The 22,874-nt window shown below is 36.5% G+C and overlaps 1 protein-coding gene across 1 annotated transcript in view; it reads right to left on the bottom strand.

Annotated features, from left to right (window-relative positions):
• Window positions 1–22,874, bottom strand: part of st (scarlet) — a 580,386-nt gene that overhangs the window by 347,023 nt on the left and 210,489 nt on the right. Inside the window, exon 2 of the mRNA XM_067141853.2 lies at window positions 22,287–22,452. Coding sequence (XP_066997954.2) covers window positions 22,287–22,452 — 166 coding nt within the window. The remainder of the gene's footprint in view (window positions 1–22,286; window positions 22,453–22,874) is intronic.

Here is a 22,874-nt window from a genome sequence, read left to right as displayed (position 1 = left end):
AGAACCCTGTAGTGTGCAATAAATAAATAAACGCTTCGTATCTAAATGGGTATTTGTGAAAATCCTCTTTCAGGGCTTACGACACTCGGGTTTAAACATACAGTTTCCCAAATGCAAGGTAATAACTATATGAACCGTACCGTGAACCCAGCTCGCTCGATATTTGTGCGTGAATGCAGGCCAGGGGCGTAGCCTAGGCGGGGTTACTGGGGGGTCGGACCCCCCCAACCACGGAAATTTTACAAAAAAAGAAATAAGCAGAAACTGACAATAAACTAAATAAATATTCAGGGACATAATTGTAGAATCAACAAATCTGTTGAATATATTTCCTAAGAAGCCTCGAAAGTTGGATTTTATATTGTAAACTTAACATACCATTCGCCGTAAAACTGTTGACCTTGATCGTATTGTCCTTGTTCTGTATTTTAATGTAAGATTTTGAAATGTGCTGAAATCTGAATATCAACATAAATTACTTTATCAGTATCCTTATAATGATAAGTCTTACACGCACAAACATTTCATTGATTGTGTTCTATCGTCATTTTGCTCTACAACACCCCCCCTCCTCATCGGCCGATCCTGGCTACGCTACGGATGTAGGGCCGTGTATGAATAATAACAGAATAAGGATGTTTCAACGAACTGTATCAATAACTCAGGAAGAAAGGTGTGAAATGCACTTATATGTGACTATGGTAAACGCTTCCTGGCTTGGATTCGATCTCCGGCACTGTCGCGAATTTGTAAGTGGTCTGAAGAACCGGAAGGGGCTACACATCTAAGTAATTAAAGGGGTTAAAATCCCCCTTTCAGCAATCTTAGGAGAGACTTCTCATGGATTCCCACTTCAACTGCAGTAGAATATCAGGTTGGTACTTAGCATATAAGTCGCGGTCTCCTCCTCCTTCCTGTTCTATCCCCAATGATTTAGACACCACAATCATACAAAACTCACACTCGCACACGCCAAGTAGCAATGTTGATGACATGGATGACACAAGTCTCCTACATTAAAGAACTGCAATGTACTAAAAGAATTTCATTTTAACTAGATCTATATGGTCTTCTGAAGAACACTAGATCTTGCAAGCGAACTCTTTGGTTTAAACCAGACCGATTGCAATGAACCTTGGTAGGATGGTCTAATAATAGGCCTACGTTAGAACATCTCTGTTACATAGGCTGACAAACTGAGTGATTCTGAATTGAAATCTAGCGGTTTCCTCGTTTGTGATATTAAAAGACTATACCAATAGTATGACCAAGATTTAATACTCAGGACGCGAAATCGTTATAAAAGCTCGTGGGGTGGTGGGGTTCTGATTTCTATATATACTTGTTCGGAATGTTACAGTTACTTTTAAATGCTCCAAGTCAAAATATGGAACCTTTGTTAACAACAGGCCGATAATAAAATACGTCAAATAAAACTAAGTTTACCTCAAAGAAGAATTCAGAGGTATTTCTCCTCAGAACAAGCAGATCATTTACAGTTATACTCCCCCCATTGTAAAACCACAGTGTCACTATCTCAACCTAATAATTCAGCTACTTTGTATACATGAAATTACCATACAAATCACTCATAACACTAATTTTTCTTTGCCAAACACTGAAAAACACTTTAATACTCAAAGTGGGGGCGGCCGGTCGGCCGGCGCACTGCAACGAAATATCACGAGAGAAATTGAGGCTATCTCGGTAGGTGAACTAATGCGTATGAATGAACATTTCCTTAGATGAAACCAGAAATATGTAGATGCAGGTGGAGGACATTTTCAACATATTCTGTGACAATGTGAGAAATTATATTACTTTTATTATGCGTTATTACGTGTGCTTGTTATTTACATGCGATTCATACGGGCGATCTCCCGGCCCCAAGCTGAGCGAGTTGCCATGTGCTCGTCTGATCAGCTCGCCCATCTACCCGCTGCACGGCGCCGGCCGGTGGGCCCCACATGGGTGAAAGACCCTGTACTTCACTTGAAGAAAACTTCCTTTCCAGTTCATCTTTTAAACCCTGAGTTATTTGCCCTCTTACTTTTTCAAACTCCCTATTTCAAGATCTCTGCACATGGTGATGAGGATGTTTAGGGATTGTAGTAAGGATGTTAACGAGAGGGGATATACGTCTCTGGTAACTCGAGTATAGTTCCACTGTATGGGAACCTCACCAGGATTACCTGATTCGAGAACTGGGAAAGATCCAAAGAAAAGCAGTTCAATTTATTTTAGGTGATTAAGAGTAGCGTTACGAAAATGTTGTAAAGTTTGGGCTGGGAAGAATTGGGAACTTTCACCCCATCAAAGCAGTAATTAAAATTGAGAGTTCTTTTCCTATTTGTAAAACTCACAACCTGACTTTAACCCCCTTTATCATCATACCATTGCATACTGTCCATCTCACAACATTATCGAGGTCATTTTGCAGTTGCTCACCATCTTGTAACTTATTTATTACCCTGTACAAAATAACATCATCTGCGTCATGTCAGACACCGTTTGTATATAATTTAGATTGCATCTGCTGTGTAATTGAATTACATACTGCACAATTACAAGCTTAGGCTCAGGTGCCTCTTGAATGAATAAAAACAATTTTGGTAATTAAACTCGATTTCACTGCACGTTTCATTACTAAGACCCGTTTTCACCAAAGCGAGAAAAGGATTTTGTCTTGGTTTAAAGCTAAGAAAACCGAGGTAACAGTTACATTTGTATTCACCGACAACATTATGTTGGTTTAAAATTTTACAGGAGAAAGGTTGGCCGATAAAACATAACATCTAAGATGGCAGCTCGTAGACAGCTGGAATGTTTAACTGAAAGAGAAAATCACAACGGCGTGGTATATGACCGGGATTATGCAATAAAACGTCCTAGGTGGAGAAAAAGAACGCGCTACTTACTTTGACGATTACGATGACGCTGATCTTGAAACACGTTTTAGGTTATCTGAGACTTCGCCACTGTCAATGTTATCCATGATCGAACATAAGCTGAAATTCACAGCACATAGGAAGGCCTATAATGAATTCTCGGTTGTAGCTTATATCTTATTCGGTACATGACTGGTTGATTTTTTAATAAGGAAATAAGGAAATAGCTTTATATTTTGAGTGAAGGCTATGTAGGCTATAATTTGTTTTCTTATTCTCTACGAGCAGTTACCCGCGGCTTCGCACGCGTGGATTTCGTAACATGATAAAAGTAATCGTTCCTCGGTACTGTACTAAGACATTGTCTGAAAATTCCTGAAGTATGAACACTCACCAACAAGTTGAATTTCATTTACCCCAGAAACTCTTTGTAAACCACGTTTGTGTTATTGCCTTTTGGGGCTAAGATGACCATGCAACATAGAACTGTACATGTGAGAAACAGTCTTCTATGAAAACGAAAAAAGTGTTTATTTTTAAAGGAGATTCCGAATATCTATTCCCACGTCGTAACACCTTCAGTTTTTGAGATACGCTATACGAATCCCCATAAAAATAATTCAACCCCTTATCAGTCCTTCCCATTTTCCAAAAACAAAAAATAAAATACATGTTCCTTTACTTTTAAAGGAGATTACAAATACCAATTTTCGCGTCTGCAACGTCTTCAATTTTTGAAATATAAGCATCCTCATAAAAAATATCCACTTCTTTCTTCACCTCTTTTCACCCCCCGTTAAGTGCCTTTTCCGAAAAAAATACGTGTTCCTGTATTTTTAAAGGACTTTCAATACCAAGTTTCATGTCTGTAACATGTTACGTTTCTGACATATATTGTAGAAATACCGGTACTCATTCTCAAAATTCACCCACTTTTTCAATTCTTTTCAGCCCCTTAAGTGGGTTTTTCAAAAACAAAAACATACGTGTTTCTTTATTTTTAAAGGAGATTCAAAATACCAACTTTCACGTCTGTAACATCTTCAGTTTTTGAGATATAAGATTCCTCATAAAAAGAATTCAAGTTCTTCTTCTCTTCTTTCCACCCCCTCTCCCTTTAAGTGGACTTTCCAAAAACAAATAAATATGTGTTTCTTTTTTAAAGGAGATTTATTTATTTGTTTCCTCGGATCTTACAATACTTAAACCAAACGATCCTTCAAGGAACACATTAACTCTAACCTAAACTATATATTGGTAAAACTAACAAGAAGCTAAATTATATTAAATTAAATAAGCGAACTAACAAAATAAGATAAATTAGGATAATTAATCGTCACCACGGCAAGGTGGCCCCTGGCCAGCTCCTAATGGATATCTGATCACCATGGCAATACGTCACCAACCAACATATCAAAACAAAATTTAAAAAAAGTATATTACAAAATTACATGACAACTAAAATTAAACAGTAATTAAACAATGGCAAAACAAACAAAATTAAGCTCTGACTTAACAGTAGCTGGCAACTCGGCATAAGTATAAAAGACCTTCCGGCAAAACAGAAGAAAACAAAACAAAATAAGAATCGCGCACCGGCATACCATGGAAGGTATCCTCCTGTGATGTCAGCAAAACCCGGCTATGTGCTTCCTCACTGACCCAGGCTAGCTGACACCAACTCACCTCTTGTTCAATTTGATGAGCCTTGCCTACCTATGCAACAACATATGCACCTTTCTACTTTAAGTTACCTCTCGTTATTCCTTATGACCTCAACCTCCGACTTCTTATCATTTAACTATTTTTTTTACTCTTATCAAACCGGAAACACTTCCTGGACGTAATGACCCAAACTCCATATTAAATTACACGCTAAATAACTTATTCACTCTTTACTCAAATACAGTTAACAAACACACTCCACTACCTACCTAATTTAGCTTCTTAACAGTACCTCTAACCACTCACAGGCCAAATTCCAACTTCCTTGCAGCTGTCCTTCATTATAACACCAAACTTCATAAATAATCACATTCACAAACCATCAAATTAACCGCTTACAAATAACAATACAATTCCACCATTACGAGCTTCATCTTGGCAATTCACAAACACAACTCTAATCACTCTTAGTCCAAACTTCTCTTATCATTTGAATACATCTATCACTCTTAGCAAACCGGAAACACTTCCAATCCGCAATGACCCAAACTCCACATTAAATTACACATTAAATCACTTAATCATCATCACTGTTACTCACTATGTCCTCATTATCTAACTTCTTACCCTATTACCGTTCACAGATACTTAACTATAATATCACAGCCTCTATAACTTCCTCTTTCTTAACAACGGAACCATTTTTCCTTATTAACAGTCACTCCATTATCTCAAACTTTCAACTTTCACGTTACCTCCCGTTGCTCACTATTAGCATGCATATCACCAAATCTCTCCACATTCGGCTCTTTACCAACCAAACTCCACTCACCTTTCAACTATATCCTTTTTACCTTTCCTTAAATATCATCATTCTTTACGCTCCACCAACACCAACTTTTAATCATCCTCTACATTAAATTATACCACCACCTCTTACTCCTTCAATAAGTACCATACCATATCTATAATTTAATCACTCTTCTCACCTACACCACCAAATCTAACTCTTTCAAATGACAATACATTTCCACCATAAATTTACTTCCTCTTATACAACTAACATAAACACTCTACCACTTACCATAATCACTATCACATATCACCAAATCATCCCCTTATGAATAACAATCCAATTACACCAATCCAAACTCCACATTAAATTACAATACAATGACTTCCTCACTCTTGGCTCACATACAATCAATACACACACTCTACCACCTCCTCGTATCATCTTTCATTATTACCTAGCTTGCTTACTAATACTACTTGTCTTTTTACTTCTCGTTACAATGCCTTTGTCACTTTTTCCTTTCTCACCCCATAGTTCCTTTAAACTCATGCTTCTCCCTTTAATCATAGTTCCTCTTACTTTTACTTCTTCCCTCAAACTATTATTTTCATTATGTGTTTGTCCACTTGCTATTTCTTGTGCTTTTCTCTTCCTCAGCACTTCACTGATTCCTTTTTACAATCGACTCTCTGATCTCCTCCAATCTCGACGCCATACTAAGATCACACAGCTCACTGCTTCCATTTGATCTTTCCTTTTCACCATGTCCGTCTTCTCCAGCGCTGTTTTCTATTGCCTGTCTTTCTTCCACTCTCTTCTCTATCACTGATTCCTGCATCAGGCCCTCCTCAAATGCCCGTAATTTCGTCACATTCTAAAATGTGACCCATCTGCCATTAGTTACCACTAATTGCTGCCCCCTAATGTGCGCTCTTAATCCTTGAAGTTTGGCCCTTATTAAATGTTTTTATTTACGATTTTCAGATTCTTGTTCGCTTCTCTACCCATGTCTCTCTTGATCCAGATTTTTCACTCTGTAGGCTCCCCGCGTTTCTTATCACTATTTCAGCCATCATTGTGGATATTAACTTTATTTTTATAGGCCTGTTTCCATGCGCTTTACCTATCCTTTCCACGTCATCTATATCTACTTCGCTGAAGTTAATTTTCATTTTGTTCTGGATGACGTCCACAACTTAATAAATTGTCCCCACTTTGTACTCTCCCTTTTCTTCCGGTACCCCATGTATAAATAAGCATTTCTTCCTCCGTTCCTGACTACTGCGTTCTATTTCTGTCTTCAGCTTCAGATCTCCTCTTCCATATTTCTTATTTTCTCTCTGAGTAACACAACTTCTCCCTCGCTGTTCCCCACTTTGGTCATTGTTTCGTCTGCTTTTTTTCTGGATCCATTGTCTCATATTTTCGAACTCCTTCACTTGCTCCTGTATCATAGTTTTAATCTGTTCAAACGGCCAAACTTCTTCCACCACCTCCTTAATCACCCTCTTTATGGCTTCCACATCTTCCCAGCTCATGTTGCCACCGGAAATCGGCCCGGGGTTAATTTCCACGCCTCCTATGACTAACAGAACTATAACCACCACTGCCACCAACATCCAGTCACCCTTCATTCCTAGTTCCACTTTACGTTCCTCTCTTTTAGCCGTATCCTTCTTCCACCTCCCCTGCCATCTTCATATAAATACCCGATATTGCTTCACACCAATCATCCTCTTCGCATTCCACTTCCCTCTTGCACACACCACTCACACTCCACTCCCGCTCTACCGGCACACTCGACTCAGCACATCCGCACCCGTTACTGGCTTAGGCTAGACTGCGTTTAAAGGAGATTCAAAATACCAATTTTCACGTCTGAAACCTTCATTTTTGAGATATAATTATCCACATGTAAGGAATTCAATTTTTTCACTTCCTTTCATCCTCCCTCTTAAGTGAATTTTTCGAAAACAAAACATACGTGTTCCTTTATTTATAAAGGAGCTTCTAAATACCAATTATCACTACTGTAACATCTTCATTTTTTGAGATATATGTCCTCATAAAAGGAATTACACTCCGTTTCATCCCCCCCCCCCCAAGTTTATCTTCCCCCTAAAATGCACGTTTCTTTATTTTAAAGGAGATTCCAAATACCAATTTTCAATCAGATTTAGTTTTCATAAGATATAAGTATCGTCATACAAATAATACTAATAATTTTTCAATTCTTTCACCACCCTTAATTGGATTTTCTGAAATCAAAGGAATGTGTGTTACTTTATTTTTAAAGTGGATTCCAAATGCCTACTTTCACGGCTGCAACATCTTTAGTTTTTGAGATATAAGTAGTCCCATACAAATAATGTAACTAATTTTTCAATTTTTTCATCCCCGCCTGAGTGGATTTTTCGAAAACAAAAAATATGCATTTCTTTACTTTTAAAGGAGATTCCAATCATCAATTTTGACGTATATAACATCTTCAGTTTTTGAGATATCAGTATCCTAAAAAAATAATTCAACCCACTTTTTAGTCCTTTCTAGCCCCACACCCACCCAAGTGGTTTATTTCCAAAAATAAAAAGTAGGTGTTTCTTATTTTTGAAAGGGATTAAAAATACCAATTTTCACTTCTGTAAAATGTTAAATTTTTGAGATATACTGTAGGTATGCTCATTCTATAAATTCACCCCCTTTTTTAGTTCCCTTTAAGTGGATTTTCCGAAAAAATTATCTATGTCTCTTAACATTTACAGGAGATTCCAAATACAGTATCAGTTTTACGTCTGTAATATGTTAAGTTTATGAGATATACTGTAGATACAGTCCTTCTAAACCCCCCCCCCCCTTTGTTACTCCTGTTCACCCCCTATTAATTGGATTTTCCAAAAAAGTACGTGTTTCTTTATTTTTAAAGGAGATTCTAAACACTAAATTTCATGTCTGTAACATCTTCATTTTTTGAGGTGTAAATATCCTCATAAAAGGTATTCAAACCCTTTTTCACCTTTTTTCACCCCCGTTAATTTATTTTCCGAAAACAAAAAATACGGGTTTCTTTATTTTTAAAGGAGATTGCAAATACCAATTTTTACATATGTAAACTTTTAAGTTTTTGAGATTTATTTATATTCATTTAAAAATTCACCCACCTTTTCACCCCCTTAGCGACGGAATATCCCAAAACCCTCCCTTTGTGAGCATCTACGCTCTAACATAAATGTACCTCAAAAATGTCGTTACATTATGTCCAGTAGTTTTGGCTCGGCGATGATCATTCAGTCAGTCAGTCAGTCAGTCAGTCAGTCAGTCAGTCAGTCAGTCAGTCAGTCAGTCAGTCAGTCAGTCAGTCAGTCAGTCAGTCAGTCAGTCAGTCAGTCAGTCAGTCAGTCAGTCAGGACATGTTATTTTATATACAGGGTGATCCACTATTATATCCCTATTTTTATTTCACTATTATTCTGTCATTAACAATGCTACATGGTTGCTTTCAATTCTATTATGTATTATGGTCCTTGCCATTTCATATTTCAACGTAGGCACCAGCATTAGCAGCACACCGTTGCAGTCGGGGACCAATGTTTCTGATGTCGTTTGGTAACAGCGCACACTCTTTCCTAATGACTGTTTCCAAAGTTTCCAAGTCACGCGGTTTTCTGGCATACACCTTCTCTTTCAAATACCCACAGAGGAAAAATCCAATGGTGTCAAGTCTGGACTTCTCATTGGTCACTCAACATATCCGCGACGTCCAATAACGCGGCCCGGAAAAGCATTGTCAAGCCATTCTCGCGAAATCAATGCAAAATGGGGAGGCGCCCCATCGTGCATAAAGTGCACATTGTCCACTCCGTCCCAGGTTGCAATGCAACAATGGGATAAACAAAAGTTTGTAGCATGTTGCAACGGTCTGTTAGCATGCATATAGACTAGCAATTACCCGTGGCTTCGCTCGCGTGGATTTCATCTATATATATAAAATAGCTTGTCCTGACTGACTGACTGACTGATTCATCATCGCCGAGCCAAAACTACTGGACATAAAGAAGTGAAATTTTGAGGATATATTCATATTAAGATGTAGGTGCTCGCTAAGAGAGGGTTTTTGGATATAACGTCGCTAAGGGGGTGAAAAGGGGGGTGAAATTTTAAAATGAGTGTATCTATATCTCAAAACTTTAAAAGTTTACAGATGTAAAAATTGGTATTTAGAATCTTCATTAAAAATAAGGAAACACGTATTTTTTTGTTTTCAGAAAGTCCCAATAGGAGGGGTGAAAAAGGGTAAAAATGGGTTGAATGCCTTTAATCAGGATTCCGGTTCTTATATCTCAGAAACTGAAGGTATTACAGACCTGAAAATTTGTACTTTTGATCTCTTTTAAAAATAAAGAAACACGCATTTTTTGTTTTTGGAGAAACCAATTAATGGGAGGGTAAAAAGGGGGTGGAATTTTTAAAATGAGTGCATCTGTATCTCAAAACTTTTAAAGTTTACAGGTGTAAAAATTGGTCTTTAGAATCTTCATTAAAAATTAAGAAACACGTATTTTTTGTTTTCGGAAAATCCCAATAGGAGGGGTGAAAAGGGGTGAAAAATGGGTTGAATGCCTTTAATCAGGATACTTATATCTCAGAAACTGAGAATATTACAGACCTGAAAATTGGTGTTTGGGATCTCTTTTACAAATAAAGGAACACGTATTTTTTTGTTTTCGGAAAATCCAATTAATAGGGGGTGAAAAGGGGGTGAATTTTTAAAATGAGTGTATCTAAATCTCAAAACTTTTAAAGTTTATAGATATAAAAATTGGTATTTAGAATCTCCTTTAAAAATAAAGAAACACGTATTTTTTGTTTTCAGAAAATCCCAATAGGAAGGGTGAAAAGGGGTGAAAAATGGGTTGAATGCTTTTACTGAGGCTACTTATATTTCAGAACATGAAGATATTATAGACCTGAAAATTGGTATTTGGGATCTACTTTAAAAATAAAGAAACAGGTATTTTTCGTTTTTGGAAAATCCAAATAATAGGGGGTGAAAAGGGGGGTGAATTTTCAAAATGAGTGTGGCTACAACTTAAAATTTTAAAAGTTTACAGATGTAAAAAATTGGTATTTATAATCTCCTTTAAAAATAAAGGAACAAGTATTTTTTTGTTTTCCGTAAATCGCAATAGGAGGGCTGTAAATGTGTGAATAATGCGTTGAGTGCCTGTAAAAGTGCGAATAATGGGTTGAGTGCCTTTAATGAGGATACATACATCTCAGAAACTGAAGAATTAGAGAACTGAAAATTTGTATATGGGATCTCCTTTAAAAATAAAGAAACACGTATTTTTTGTTTTTGGAAAATTCAATTAATGACGGTTAAACAGGAGTGACAAATTGGGGTGAATTATTTGAAAGACTATATCTACAGAATATCTGAGAAACGTAAAATATTACAGACGAAAAAAGTGTGTATTTGGAATCTCCTGTAAATATAAAGAAACATAGGTGATTTGTTTTTGGAAACTCCATTTAAGTAGAACTAAAAAGGGGTGAAATTTTAAAATGAGAATTTCTACAGTATCTCAAAAAACTCAACGTTACAGAAGTAAAAAATGGTATTTTTAATCTCTATTAAAAATAAAGAAACGTGTATTTTTAGTTTTCGGAAATAACACTTGGGTGGATGGGGGGGGGGGGGGTTAAAAGTGACTGAAAATGGTGTTGAATTCTTTTAATTAGGCTACTGATATCTCAAAAATGAAGATTTTACAGACGTGAAATTTGATATTTGGAATCTGCTTTAAAAGTAAAGAAAGACGTATTTTCATAAAATCATATGAAGGGGGATGGGCTGAAAGAATTGAAAAATTAATTGACTTAATTGTATGAGAATACATACAACTAATAAAAACTAAAGTTGTTACAGACGTGACCATTGGTATTTGGATCTCCTTTAAAAACAAAGAAAAACGCGTTTTGGGGGGAACCCATCTTGGGGGGCGGGAGTGAAAAAAAGTTGAATTCCTTTCATGAGGACACATAAATAAAAAACTGAAGAAGTTAGAGTCGTGATAATTTGTATTTAGAATATCCTTTACTATTAAATTAACAGTATTTTTGCCGGATAATTCACTTGGGCGGGGGGGGGGGGTGAAAGGAAGTGAAATAAAGTGAATTATTTTTATGGGGATACTTATATCTCAAAACTGAAGGTAATAGACGTGAACATTGGTGCTTGGAATCTCCTTTAAACATAAAGAAACACGCCTTCTTTTAATTTTTTTGGTGGGGGGGGGGTTAATAAACTTAACTGCGGTGGGGTGTAAAAGGAGGTGAGACCAATTGATTTTACTGTTCATAATGTACTTATGAGGAGCCTCCGTTGCTCAGGCGGCAGCGCGCCGGCCTCTCACAGCTGGGTTCCGTGGTTCAAATCCCGGTCACTCCATGTGACATTCGTGCTGGACAAAGCGGAGGCGGGATAGGTTTTTCTCCGTTTACTCCGATTTTTCCTGTCATCATTCATTCCAGCAACACTGTCCAATATTTCATTTCATTTGTCATTCATCGATCAATGCCCCAGAGGAGTGCTTCGGCAGCCTGCACAATTCCTATTGTCGCCGCGAGATGGGGCTTTATTCATTCCATTCCTGGCCCTGTCGAATGACTGGAAACAGGCTGTAGATTTTCGATGTACTTATTCCGATCATAAATCGATCGTTTTTAATCTTTCCTGAGTTCGTTTTCAACAGCCTTCTTTTCCTTCGGAGAACGTTCTTAGATTACAGTAGATTCTCCTGGCATATAAATAAAAATGTAAACACATTTGATATAAACGATAGGAATGCGATTGACCGTCAAAATTGTTTACCTGTATAATAAAGTCAATAATGCACGGAAGTGAGTCATTCGTATCGTCAGAAAATCCGCACACTTGCCTACCCGCGACAATGGTGCTGGTCGCATTGTCAACAATGACAATGGCAGCAGATGTAATTTACCGCTAAGTAGCGGTCTTGCATCTTGCTGTGGGGTCCAGAACATATAATAATAATAATAATAATAATAATAATAATAATAATAATAATAATAATAATAATAATAATAATAATAATAATAATAATAATAATAATAATAATAATAATAATAATATTCTGGACGGTCGTCAAATGTGTGGACCGCGCTGGAAACGGGTCCTGGACGGGTAATGACTAAGAATGCAGTCCGGCGGTGGGTTCAGTACCGCCAAGGCACCCAAGACGACACCACGCCGGATCTCCTGTAAGATTTGATCCATATTAAAAATGCTTATAGGAAAAGATGCCAAAGATTTAGGGACCCTACTGACCGGGTAGAATATCTGGACCTACCCCGGGAAGTACGAAATTGATTGCTGGAAAGTAAGATTGAAAAATGGGAGGGAACTTGCCGTAATCTATTAGAAAACGAGTCAGATCGCGAATTTTGGCGGATTCTCGCAGAAAACGAGTCGGATCGCAATTTTCGGCGGATTATATATCTAAAACAATAACATTCAATTATAAATTTCAGTGTAATACCGTAGCGAAGCACGGGTATCTTGCTAGTAAAATAATAAAAGTAATCGTTCCTCGGTACTGTACTAAGACATTATCTGAAAATCCCTACAGTATAAGCATTCACCGACAAATTGAGTTTCATTTACCCCGGAAACTCTTTATAAACCACGTTTGTGTTATTGCCTTTTGGGCTAAGATGACCATGCAACATAAATCTGTACATATGAGAAACAGTCTTCTCTAAAATCGAAAAAAATGTTTATTTTAAAATTTTAAAAATTATTCACTTCTTTTCTCACTTCTTTTCACTCCCCGTTAAGTGCCTTTTCCGAAAAAAGTACGTGCCTCTGTATTCTTAAAGGGCTTTCCAAATACCAAGTTTCATATCTGTAACATGTTAAGTTTTTGACATATACTGTAGATATACCGGTACTCATTTTCAAAATTCATCCACTTTTTCAATTCCTTTCAACGCCTTAAGTGTATTTTCCGAAAACGAAAAGTATGTGTTTTTTATTGTTAAGGGAGATTGAAAATACAGTACCAACGTTCACGTCTGTAACGTCTTCAGTTTTTGAGTAAAAAGTGTCCTCATAAAATTAATTCAATTTCTTTTTCCCTTTTTCCCACCCCTCTCCCTTTAAGTGGACTTCCGAAAACAAAAAAATATGCATTTCGTTATTTTTAAAGGAGATTCCAAATACCACGTTTCACGTCTGTAACATCTCTGGCTTTTAGAGATATAAGTATCCTCATACATATAATTCAACGAATATTTCAATTCATTCCCCCCGTAAGTGGATTTCCGAAAACAAAAGAAGATGTGTTCCCTTGTTTTTAAAGTAGATTCCAAATACCGATTTTCACGTCTGTAACATCTTTTCTTTTGTATATATAAGTATTCTCACAAAAATAATTCAACTCCTTTTTCACCCCATCCCCGTTAAGTTGATTCCTCCCAAAATGCGTGTTTCTTTATGTTTAAAGGAGATTCCAAACACCAATTTTCACGTCTGTAACCATCAGTTTTTGAGATATAAGTATCCACAAGAAAAGAAATAAATTTTTTCACTTCCTTTCACCCTCCCTCTTTATGTGAATTTTTCGAAAACAAAGAATACGTGTTTATTTATAAAGGAGCTTCTAAATTAGAGACATAAGCAACCTAAAGCTATTCAGAAGAATGTGCTGGAAATTTTACCTACACTCAGATTGATTTACTCTTAGAAGTACCCTTAAATTTTAGATTATTAAGTTAAATGAATAAAATGTCAATGTAAGGTTAGAAACATTATAGTTTATATTTTTCGAGATATAGCTCTAATAATAGTAATTATTATAAATTAATTTTAAAATGTTAAAATGATTTTTATGATGCTTTACATCTCATACAAATTACATTTCACATTAACTTTAAATTATAATTAACTTATTTTTTAAGTAGTTATAATGTTCAGTATATTATGTTTATACAGGTGCATAATTATATGGTTTGGCATAATAGCAGGCTTCATAGCCTGAGCCCCGCCATGTACAGAAAGACATTAATAAATAAATACCGATTATCACGACTGTAACATCTTCAGTTTTTGAGTTATGTGTCCTCATAAAAGGAATTCAATTCCTTTTCACACCCTCCCTGTCAAGTTTATTTTCCCCCTAAAATGCGCGTTTCTTTATTTTAAGTGAGATTCTAAATAACAATTTTCACGTCTGTATCAACTTTAGTTTCCATAAGATAGAAGTATCCTCATACAAATAATTCAATAATTTTCAATTCTTTCTCCCCCCCCTTAATTGGATTTTCTGAAATCAAAGGATTATGTATTATTTTACTTTTAAAGGGGATTCCAAGCACCAATATTCATGTCTGCACATTCTTTAGTTTTTGAGATATAAGTAGATCATACAAATAATTTAACTATATTTTCAATTTTCACCCCTGCCTAAGTGGATTTTCCGAAAACAAAAAATATGCATTTCTTTATGAGATTCCAATAACCAATTTTTACGGCTGTAACGTCTTCAGTTTTTTGAGTTATCGGTGACCTAAGAAAAAGAATTCAATCCACTTTTCAGTCCTTTCTACCCGCCCTTCCCCTCCTCCAAGTGGTTTTTCGAAAACCAAAAATACTTGTTTCTTATATTTGAAAGGGATTAATAATACCAATATTCACTCCTGTGACATGTGATGTTTTTGAGATATTCTGTAGATATGCTCATTGTAAAAATTAACCCCGTTTTTTAGTTCCCCTTAAGTGGATTTTACGAAAAAAAATTATCTATGTCTCTTTAATTTTACAGGAGATTCCAAGTACCAGTTTTCAAGTCTGTAACATATTAAGTGTCTGAGAAATATTGTAGGCATAGGCCTAGGTTTATTTTTTTTAATTCCATCCCGTTTGTCACTCCAGTTCACCCCTTATTCATTGGATTTTTCAGAAACAAAAATATACTAATTCCTTATTTTTAAAAGAGATTCAAATACCAATTTTCATGTCTAACATATTCAGTTTTTTAGATATAAGTATCCTCATAAAATGTTTTCAACCAATTTTCCCCCTTTTTCACTTCCTTTAATGGGATTTTGCGAAAACAAAAAACACGTGTTTCTTTATTTTTAATGGAGATACCAAATACCAAGTTTTATGTCTGTAAACTTTTGAATTTTTGAGATATAGATATCCTTTTTTAAAAATATATAAAATAACTTGTCCTGACTGAGTGACTGACTGACTGACTGATTCATCATCGCCGAGCCAAAACTACTGGACATAAAGAAATGAAATTTTGGGAATACATTCATATTAACATGTAAGTGCTCGCTAGGAGATGATTTTTGGATATTCCGTCGCTAAGGGGGTGGAAAGGGGGGGTGAAATTTTTAAATGAGTGTATCTATATCTCAAAACATTGAAAGTTTACAGAAATAAAAATTGGTTTCTGGAATCTTCTTTAAAAATAGGGAAACACGTATTTGTTGGTTTTCGGAACATCCCAATAGGAGGGGTGAAAAAGGGTGAAAAATGGGTTGAATACCTTTAATGAGGATACTTATATCTCAGAAACTGAAGATATTACAGACCTGAAAATTGGTATTTGGGATCTCCTTTAAAAATAAAGAAACACGTATTTTGTGTTTGTGGAAAATCCAATTAATGCGAGGGTGAAAAGGGGGTGAATTTTTAAAATGACTGTATCTATATCTCAAAACTTTGAAAGTTTACAGATGTAAAAATTGGTATTTAAAATCTCCTTCATAAATAAAGAAACACGTATTTTTTATTTTCGGAAAATCCCAATAGGAAGGGTGATAAAAGGTGACAAAAGGGTTGAATGCCTTTATTGAGAATACTTTTACCTCAGAAACTGAATATATTAAAGACCTGAAAATTGGTATTTGGGATTTCCTTAAAGATACAGAAACATGTATGTTTTTGTTTTTGGAAAATCCAATTATGGGGGTGAAAAGGAGATGAATTTTTAAAATGAGTGTATCTATATCTCAAAACTTTCAAAGTTTACAGATGTAAAAAACTGGTATTTAGAATCTCCTTTAAAATAAAGAAACACGTATTTTTTGTTTTTGGAAAATCCAAATAATGGGGCGTGATAAGGGGGGTGAATTCTTAAAATGAGTGAGTCTGTATCTCAAAACATTAAAAGTTTACAGATGTAAAAATTAATTTTTAGAATCTCCTTTAAAAATAAAGAAACGGGTATTATTTGTTTTCGGAAAATCCTAACAGGACGAGTGAAAAGGGGTGAAAAAGTGGTTGAATGCCTTTAATGAGGACACTTACATCTCAGAAATTGAAGATATTACAGACCTGAAAATTGGTGTTTGGGATCTCCCTTAAAAATAAAGAGACATTTATCTTTTTGTTTTTTGAAAATCCAAATAGTGGGGGGGGTTGAAAAGGGGTGAATTTTTAAAATGAGTTTATCTATATCTCCAAACTTTTTTGTTTTTGGAAAATCCCATTAAGGGGTGAGAAAAGGGGGAAAGGGTGTTGAACACCTTTTTATGAGGAGACTTATATCTCAAAAACTGAAGATGTTGCAGGAATGAAAATTGAAATTTGGTATCTCCTTTGATAATAAAGAAACACCTATTTTTGTGTTTTTGGATAATTCGACGAATAGGGGTTGAACATGAGTGATAGACGGAGTCAATTTCTAAAAACAATATACCTGCAAATTATCTCGGACACGTCGTAACATGTTACAGATTTGAAAACTGGTGTTTGGAATTTCCTGTAGAAGTAAGGAAACATTTTTTTCGGAAAATCCACTTAAGGGGAACTGAAAAAGGGGGCGAATTTTTAAAAGCGTGTCTACAGTATATCTCAAAACTTAACATGTTGCGGACGTGAAAATTGGTATTTGCCATCACCTTACAAATAAGGAAACACGTATTCTCTGGTTTCCGGAAAAAACCTAAACAAGGGGAGGTTGAATGAATTGGAAAAATATTTGAATTATTTGTATCAGAATGTACGTATATACCAAAAAAACTAAACATGTTACAAACGTGAAAACTGGTATTTGGAAACTCATTTAAAAATAAAGAAACACGCATTTGCTGTGGGAATCAACTTGGAAGGGGGCAGGGGGGATGAAAACGGAGATAAATTCCTCTTACGATGAATGTATCTCAAAAACTGAAGATGTTACAGTCGTGATAATTGGTATTCGGAAGCTCTGTTAAAGAAACGGGTACTATTTTTTTTTTTTGAAAATTCACTTGAGTGGTTGGTGTGAAAGGAAGTAAAAATGTTGAGTTCTTTTTCTCGAGAAACTTATATCTCAAAACTGAAGGTTACAGACGTGGGAATTGGTAGTTGAAATCTCCATTAACAATAAAGAAACACTCATTTTGGTGTTGGGAAACCGACTTAATGGGCGGGGTGGAGTGAAAAAGGAGTTGAATTATTTTCATGAGGTTACTTACCGTATATCTCAAAAATTGAAGATGTTACAGACCTGAAAATTTGTATTTGGAATTTTATTTCAAAGTAAAGAAACGCGTAATCTTTTGTGTGTGGAAAATCCACTTAAGGGAAAGGGGGGTGAATTAATTAAAAAATAGTTGAATACTTTGTATGAGGTTACTTATATCTCAAAAACTAAAGATGTTACAGACGTGAAAATTAGTATTTGGAATCTCCTTTATAAATGAAGAAACACGCATTTTGGGGTGGAAGTCAACTTGGGGGCGGGGTTGGTGAAGAAGGGGTTTAATTCCTTTTTATGAGGATACATATATCTCAAAACTGAAGATGTTACACTCGTGGTAATTGGCTTTTGGAACTCCTTTATAAAAAAAGAAACAAGTTTTTTTGCTTTTCGGAAAATTCACTTAATGAAGAATGGTGAAAGGAAGTGAAAAACTTTAATTCAATTTATGGAGAACCTTATATCTAAAAAACTTATGGTTACACACGTGAACATTTGTATATGGAATCTCCTTTAAAAATAAAGAAACACGCATTTCTTGGAGGGGGGTGGAATCAATTTAACAGGCTGGGGTGAAAAGGGAGTTGAATTCTTTTTAAGAGGATAATTACATCTCAAAAACTGAAGATATTAAGAGGCATGAACATGGGTATTTGGATCTTCTTTCAAAGTAAAGAGACACGTGTTCTTTTATTTTCGGAAAATCCACTTAAGGGGGTTGAATGAATTGAAAAAATAGTTGAATTCTTTGTATGACGATACTTATGCCTCAAAAGCTAAAGATTTTAAAGACGTGAAAATTGGTATTTGGAATCTCCTTTAAAAATAAGGAAACACGCAGTTTATTGGAGGGGGAATCAACTTAACAGGGAAAGGGGGCGAGGGTGATAAAGGAGTTGAATTACTTTTATGAGTATACTTATATCTCAAAAACTGAATATGTTACAGACGTGAAAATTAGTACTTGGAATCTTCTTTAAAAATTAAGAAGCACGCATTTGTTTTTTCTCGCAAAATCGACGTAAGGGGTGTGTGGTTAAAAATAAGTAAATAAGGAGCTGAGATATGTTTATGAAGATACTCTATCTTATAAACTGATATCTTAAAAACTGAAGCTGTCACAGACGTGAGAGTTGGTGCTTTGATTTTCCTTTCAAAATAAATAAACACGTACTTTTTTGTTTTCGGAAGACCACTTAAGGCGGGAGAGGAATGGAAAGAAGCCAAGAACAAGAAATGAGTTATTCTTATGAGTATACATTAATCTCAAAAAGTGAAGGGGTTACAGACGTACAGATATGAAAATTGGTCTTTGGAATCTCCTTTAAAAATAATGAAACACGTATTTTTTTTTATTTTCGGAAAATGCAGTTAAGGAGCGAAAAATAATTTGAAAAGCAGGTGAATTTTTAAAATGAGTACCGGAATATCTACATTATATGTCAAAAACTTAACATGTTAGACACAATACACTTGGTATTTGGAAGGTTCTTTAAAAATACTCGACCGGGCAAGTTGGCCGTGCGTGTAGAGGCGCGCGGCTGTGAGCTTGCATCCGGGAGATAGTAGGTTCGAATCCCACTATCGGCAGCCATGAAAATGGTTTTCCGTAGTTTCCCATTTTCACACCAGGCAAATGCTGGGGCTGTACCTTAATTAAGGCCACGGCCGCTTCCTTCCAACTCCGAGGCCTTTCCTATCCCATCGTCGCCATAAGACCTATCTGTGTCGGTGCGACGTAAAGCCCCTAGCAAAAAAAAATATACAGGAACATGCACCTTTAAGTTTCCGGGGAACGCACTTAACAAGGGTGAAAAGAAGTGAAAAATAGTTGGATTATTTTTAATGAGGATACTTATATCTTAAAAACTGAAGATGTTACAGACGTGAAAGTTGGTATTTCGAATCTCCTTTAAAAATAAAGAAACGTGTATTTTTGCTCTCGAAATATACTCTTAGATAGGCATGTGGGTGGGGTTGGGGGAAGGAATGACCAAGGGGTCGACTTCTTTTTATGTATATCTCAAGAATCGGAGATGTTACAGATGTGGGAATAGGTACTTGGAATATCCTTTAAAAATAAAGAAACATGTATTTATTTTTTCGACTTGAGAGATGACTGTTTCTCACATGAACAGTTCTATGTTGCATGGTCGTCTTAACTCCAAAAGGTAATACCACAAACATGGTTTAAAAATAATTTTGGGGAAAATGAGACTCAATTTTTAGGTTTTTATACTTTAGGAATTTTCAGATAATGTCTTAGTACAATGCCGAAGAATGATTACTTTGATTAAATTACGAAATCCACGCGAGCGAAGCCGCGGGTATTTGCTAGTTTTATATATATAGATGATATTAATGTTTTCTCCCACCAAATTCAATAACAATTCCTTCTCTTGGAACGACATATTAGGTTTCTTGCTTCAATTCTGGTTAACAGAGGATATAATTTATGATCAATTATTTGCAAACACCGAATGTAATAAAACATTGTTTACATTTCGATAGTGGCGGCAGCAAGTAGTAATTCGTTTTCCCTCCGTCAGCATGTAAAAATTAAGGTTCAAATTTATATTGAAACGAAAACTTAGTTTTGGTAAATCGAGATAATAAATTAAGTGGTGAAAACTAGCCTAAGGCGCACTAACACTGTTCATCACTTAACACAAGATTGTAGAGGTTTTTTGCTATTTGTTTACGTCGCACCGACACAGATAGGTCTTATGGCGACGATGGGACAGGAAAGGCCTAGGAATGGGAAGGAGGCGACCGTGGCCTTAAATGTACAGCCCCAGCATTTGCCTGGGGTGAAAATGGGAAACCACGGAAAACCATATTCAAGGCTGCCGACAGTGGGGTTCGAACCCACTATCTCCAGGATGCGAGTTCACAGCTGCGCGCCCCTAACCGCACGGCCGGTATACTGTAGAGCAGGGCCTCTCAGGGTGCATGCGCTTGGTGCATGCAGTGTGCACGGTGCAAAAGACGACTTCCCTTGGTTGACCAGAGTGCAGAACCCCCACTCCTCGATTTGGAGCAATAGCGCTTACTCTTTCTTTCCTCACGCCTGTCTCGCTCGCTCCCCCTGTCTCCCTCTACGGCACTTGCTCCGTAGTGCTCTAAATCCGAGCTAACTTGAGCCGAGTAGAGCCGAGTTTAGCCGAGCTAAGCCGAGTAGCGTAGAGACGAAGCGTTGGTCCGAGCGGCACCGAGCGGCACCGATGCACAGTGCGCGGAGCTCTTGTGCCTCGATTTGCACGCGTGAGATTTTGGGCGCTTGAGAGGCCCTGCTGTAGAGCGAGCGGCTGACAGTTAATATATACTTAAATATCTGAAACTCCATTTTTCGTTCCGTAATATAAGCATTTTTTGAAGCGGAGTTGCCACAGTGTGCATTGCCATTCTATTATTTATAGAAGACATGCATTTTTCCTGTTATTTTCTTGGAAATACACATAGTAAAATACATTATTTTCATCAACGCCTGTTTTAATATTTATTCGTATCGTTTTATAAAGAAAAAGAATGCCCCCTCCGGGAAATGTTAGTGGGGTGCATTTTTGGAGTAAAATCGTCGGTGTGGACAAACCCCACCGTCCCGGCAACCCATAATTTCGCACCTTGTTCATACTACATAATAGTTTTTTAGCTACCATTATAAATGGCACAGAAGCGTTAAAACCCTAATATTATGATATGTATCCATATGCTGTTCGTATTAGAAAAATAGTCTTGCAGATCGTGACATTCTGTTTGTGTCGTCAACATCTCACTTTCGGTACAAAGTGTTTTATGTAACTTCTTCTTTTTACAATTTTGCATTATGTCGCACCGACACAGATGGGGTAGGGAAAGCCTAGGAGTGGGACGGAAGCGGCCGCGGCCTTAATTAAAGCACAGCCACAGTATTTGCTGGTGTGAAAATGGGAACCGCGGAAAACCATTTTCAGGGCTGCCGACAGTGGAGTTCGAACCCACTATATCCCGGATGCAAGCTCACAGCTGTGCGCCCCTAGCCACACAGCCAACTCGCCCGGTTATGTAACATTAAAAGAGAACTATACGTATACTGTATTTACATAGTGCATGCGCATGGTCATCCTATGTCATCACCAGATAAATGCTCCGAGCCGTGCAGTTATTTTTCAGTAACATTACACTACCGTTGATTTCACAGCAACATAATTATTACCATTAAATGTATTTAGGTTATGTTAGTTGATCATTCACGCATGTTTCACTGACATCTATCAGGTCTAATCCAATAAGTTTTCTTCGACAGATACAATACAACTTCCAAAACATAAGATAGTTCATTACAAAGTCCTAGTGGATATTAGTTTTAGCGACTTACAGTTAGTACTTGTGTAATTTTGCACTAAATAGACATATTCAACAACTGTGCGTTGTCCGAAGTTGACTCAAGTGGCTATTTACCATCAGTAACGATCCTCTTGTAAACGGCTTTCCTCCTGAAGAAGTTGCCCTGCATGGACTTGGTGTAGAGATTGACGTCCTTCCACGTAAGGCTCACCCCGTCTTCCTCTGGAGCCCAGTACCCATAGCCTTGGCCTTGAGAGCCGTATCTCTCCCCACCGATCACCTGAAATGTAGTAAAATATGATCACTTGGTATAAGGGATGAGTAGTTTGAATTATTTATATACTCAATTGTCCAGCTCATGCCAATTCAAGTTAACGCTAAAAAAGAAAACAAAAGAAAGAAAGGAAAGGAAAGGAAAGGAAAGGAAAGGAAAGGACAGGAAAGGAAAGGAAAGGAAAGGAAAGGAAAGGAAAGGAAAGGAAAGGAAAGGAAAAAAAGCAAGGGAAGAACACCAATATCATGTAAATGTTATGTAAATTTGTATGTGATGGTGTTGTATTTACAGGGTAAAGCTATAAGTGAATCATTGTACCCCTTAATCCACACTTAAATCGCACCGTTAGGGTATTGGAAATACTTCAGTTATCTATGAATATGTGTGCAACTGTGTTGTTATTATTACGTTACACTATCCGTAATGGA

The sequence above is a fragment of the Anabrus simplex genome, chromosome 2 (assembly GCF_040414725.1).
Source record: "Anabrus simplex isolate iqAnaSimp1 chromosome 2, ASM4041472v1, whole genome shotgun sequence".
In the NCBI taxonomy this organism is placed as follows: domain Eukaryota; kingdom Metazoa; phylum Arthropoda; class Insecta; order Orthoptera; family Tettigoniidae; genus Anabrus; species Anabrus simplex.
Note: the sequence above shows the minus strand (reverse complement) of the source record. Positions and strands in the feature narration are given on the sequence as shown.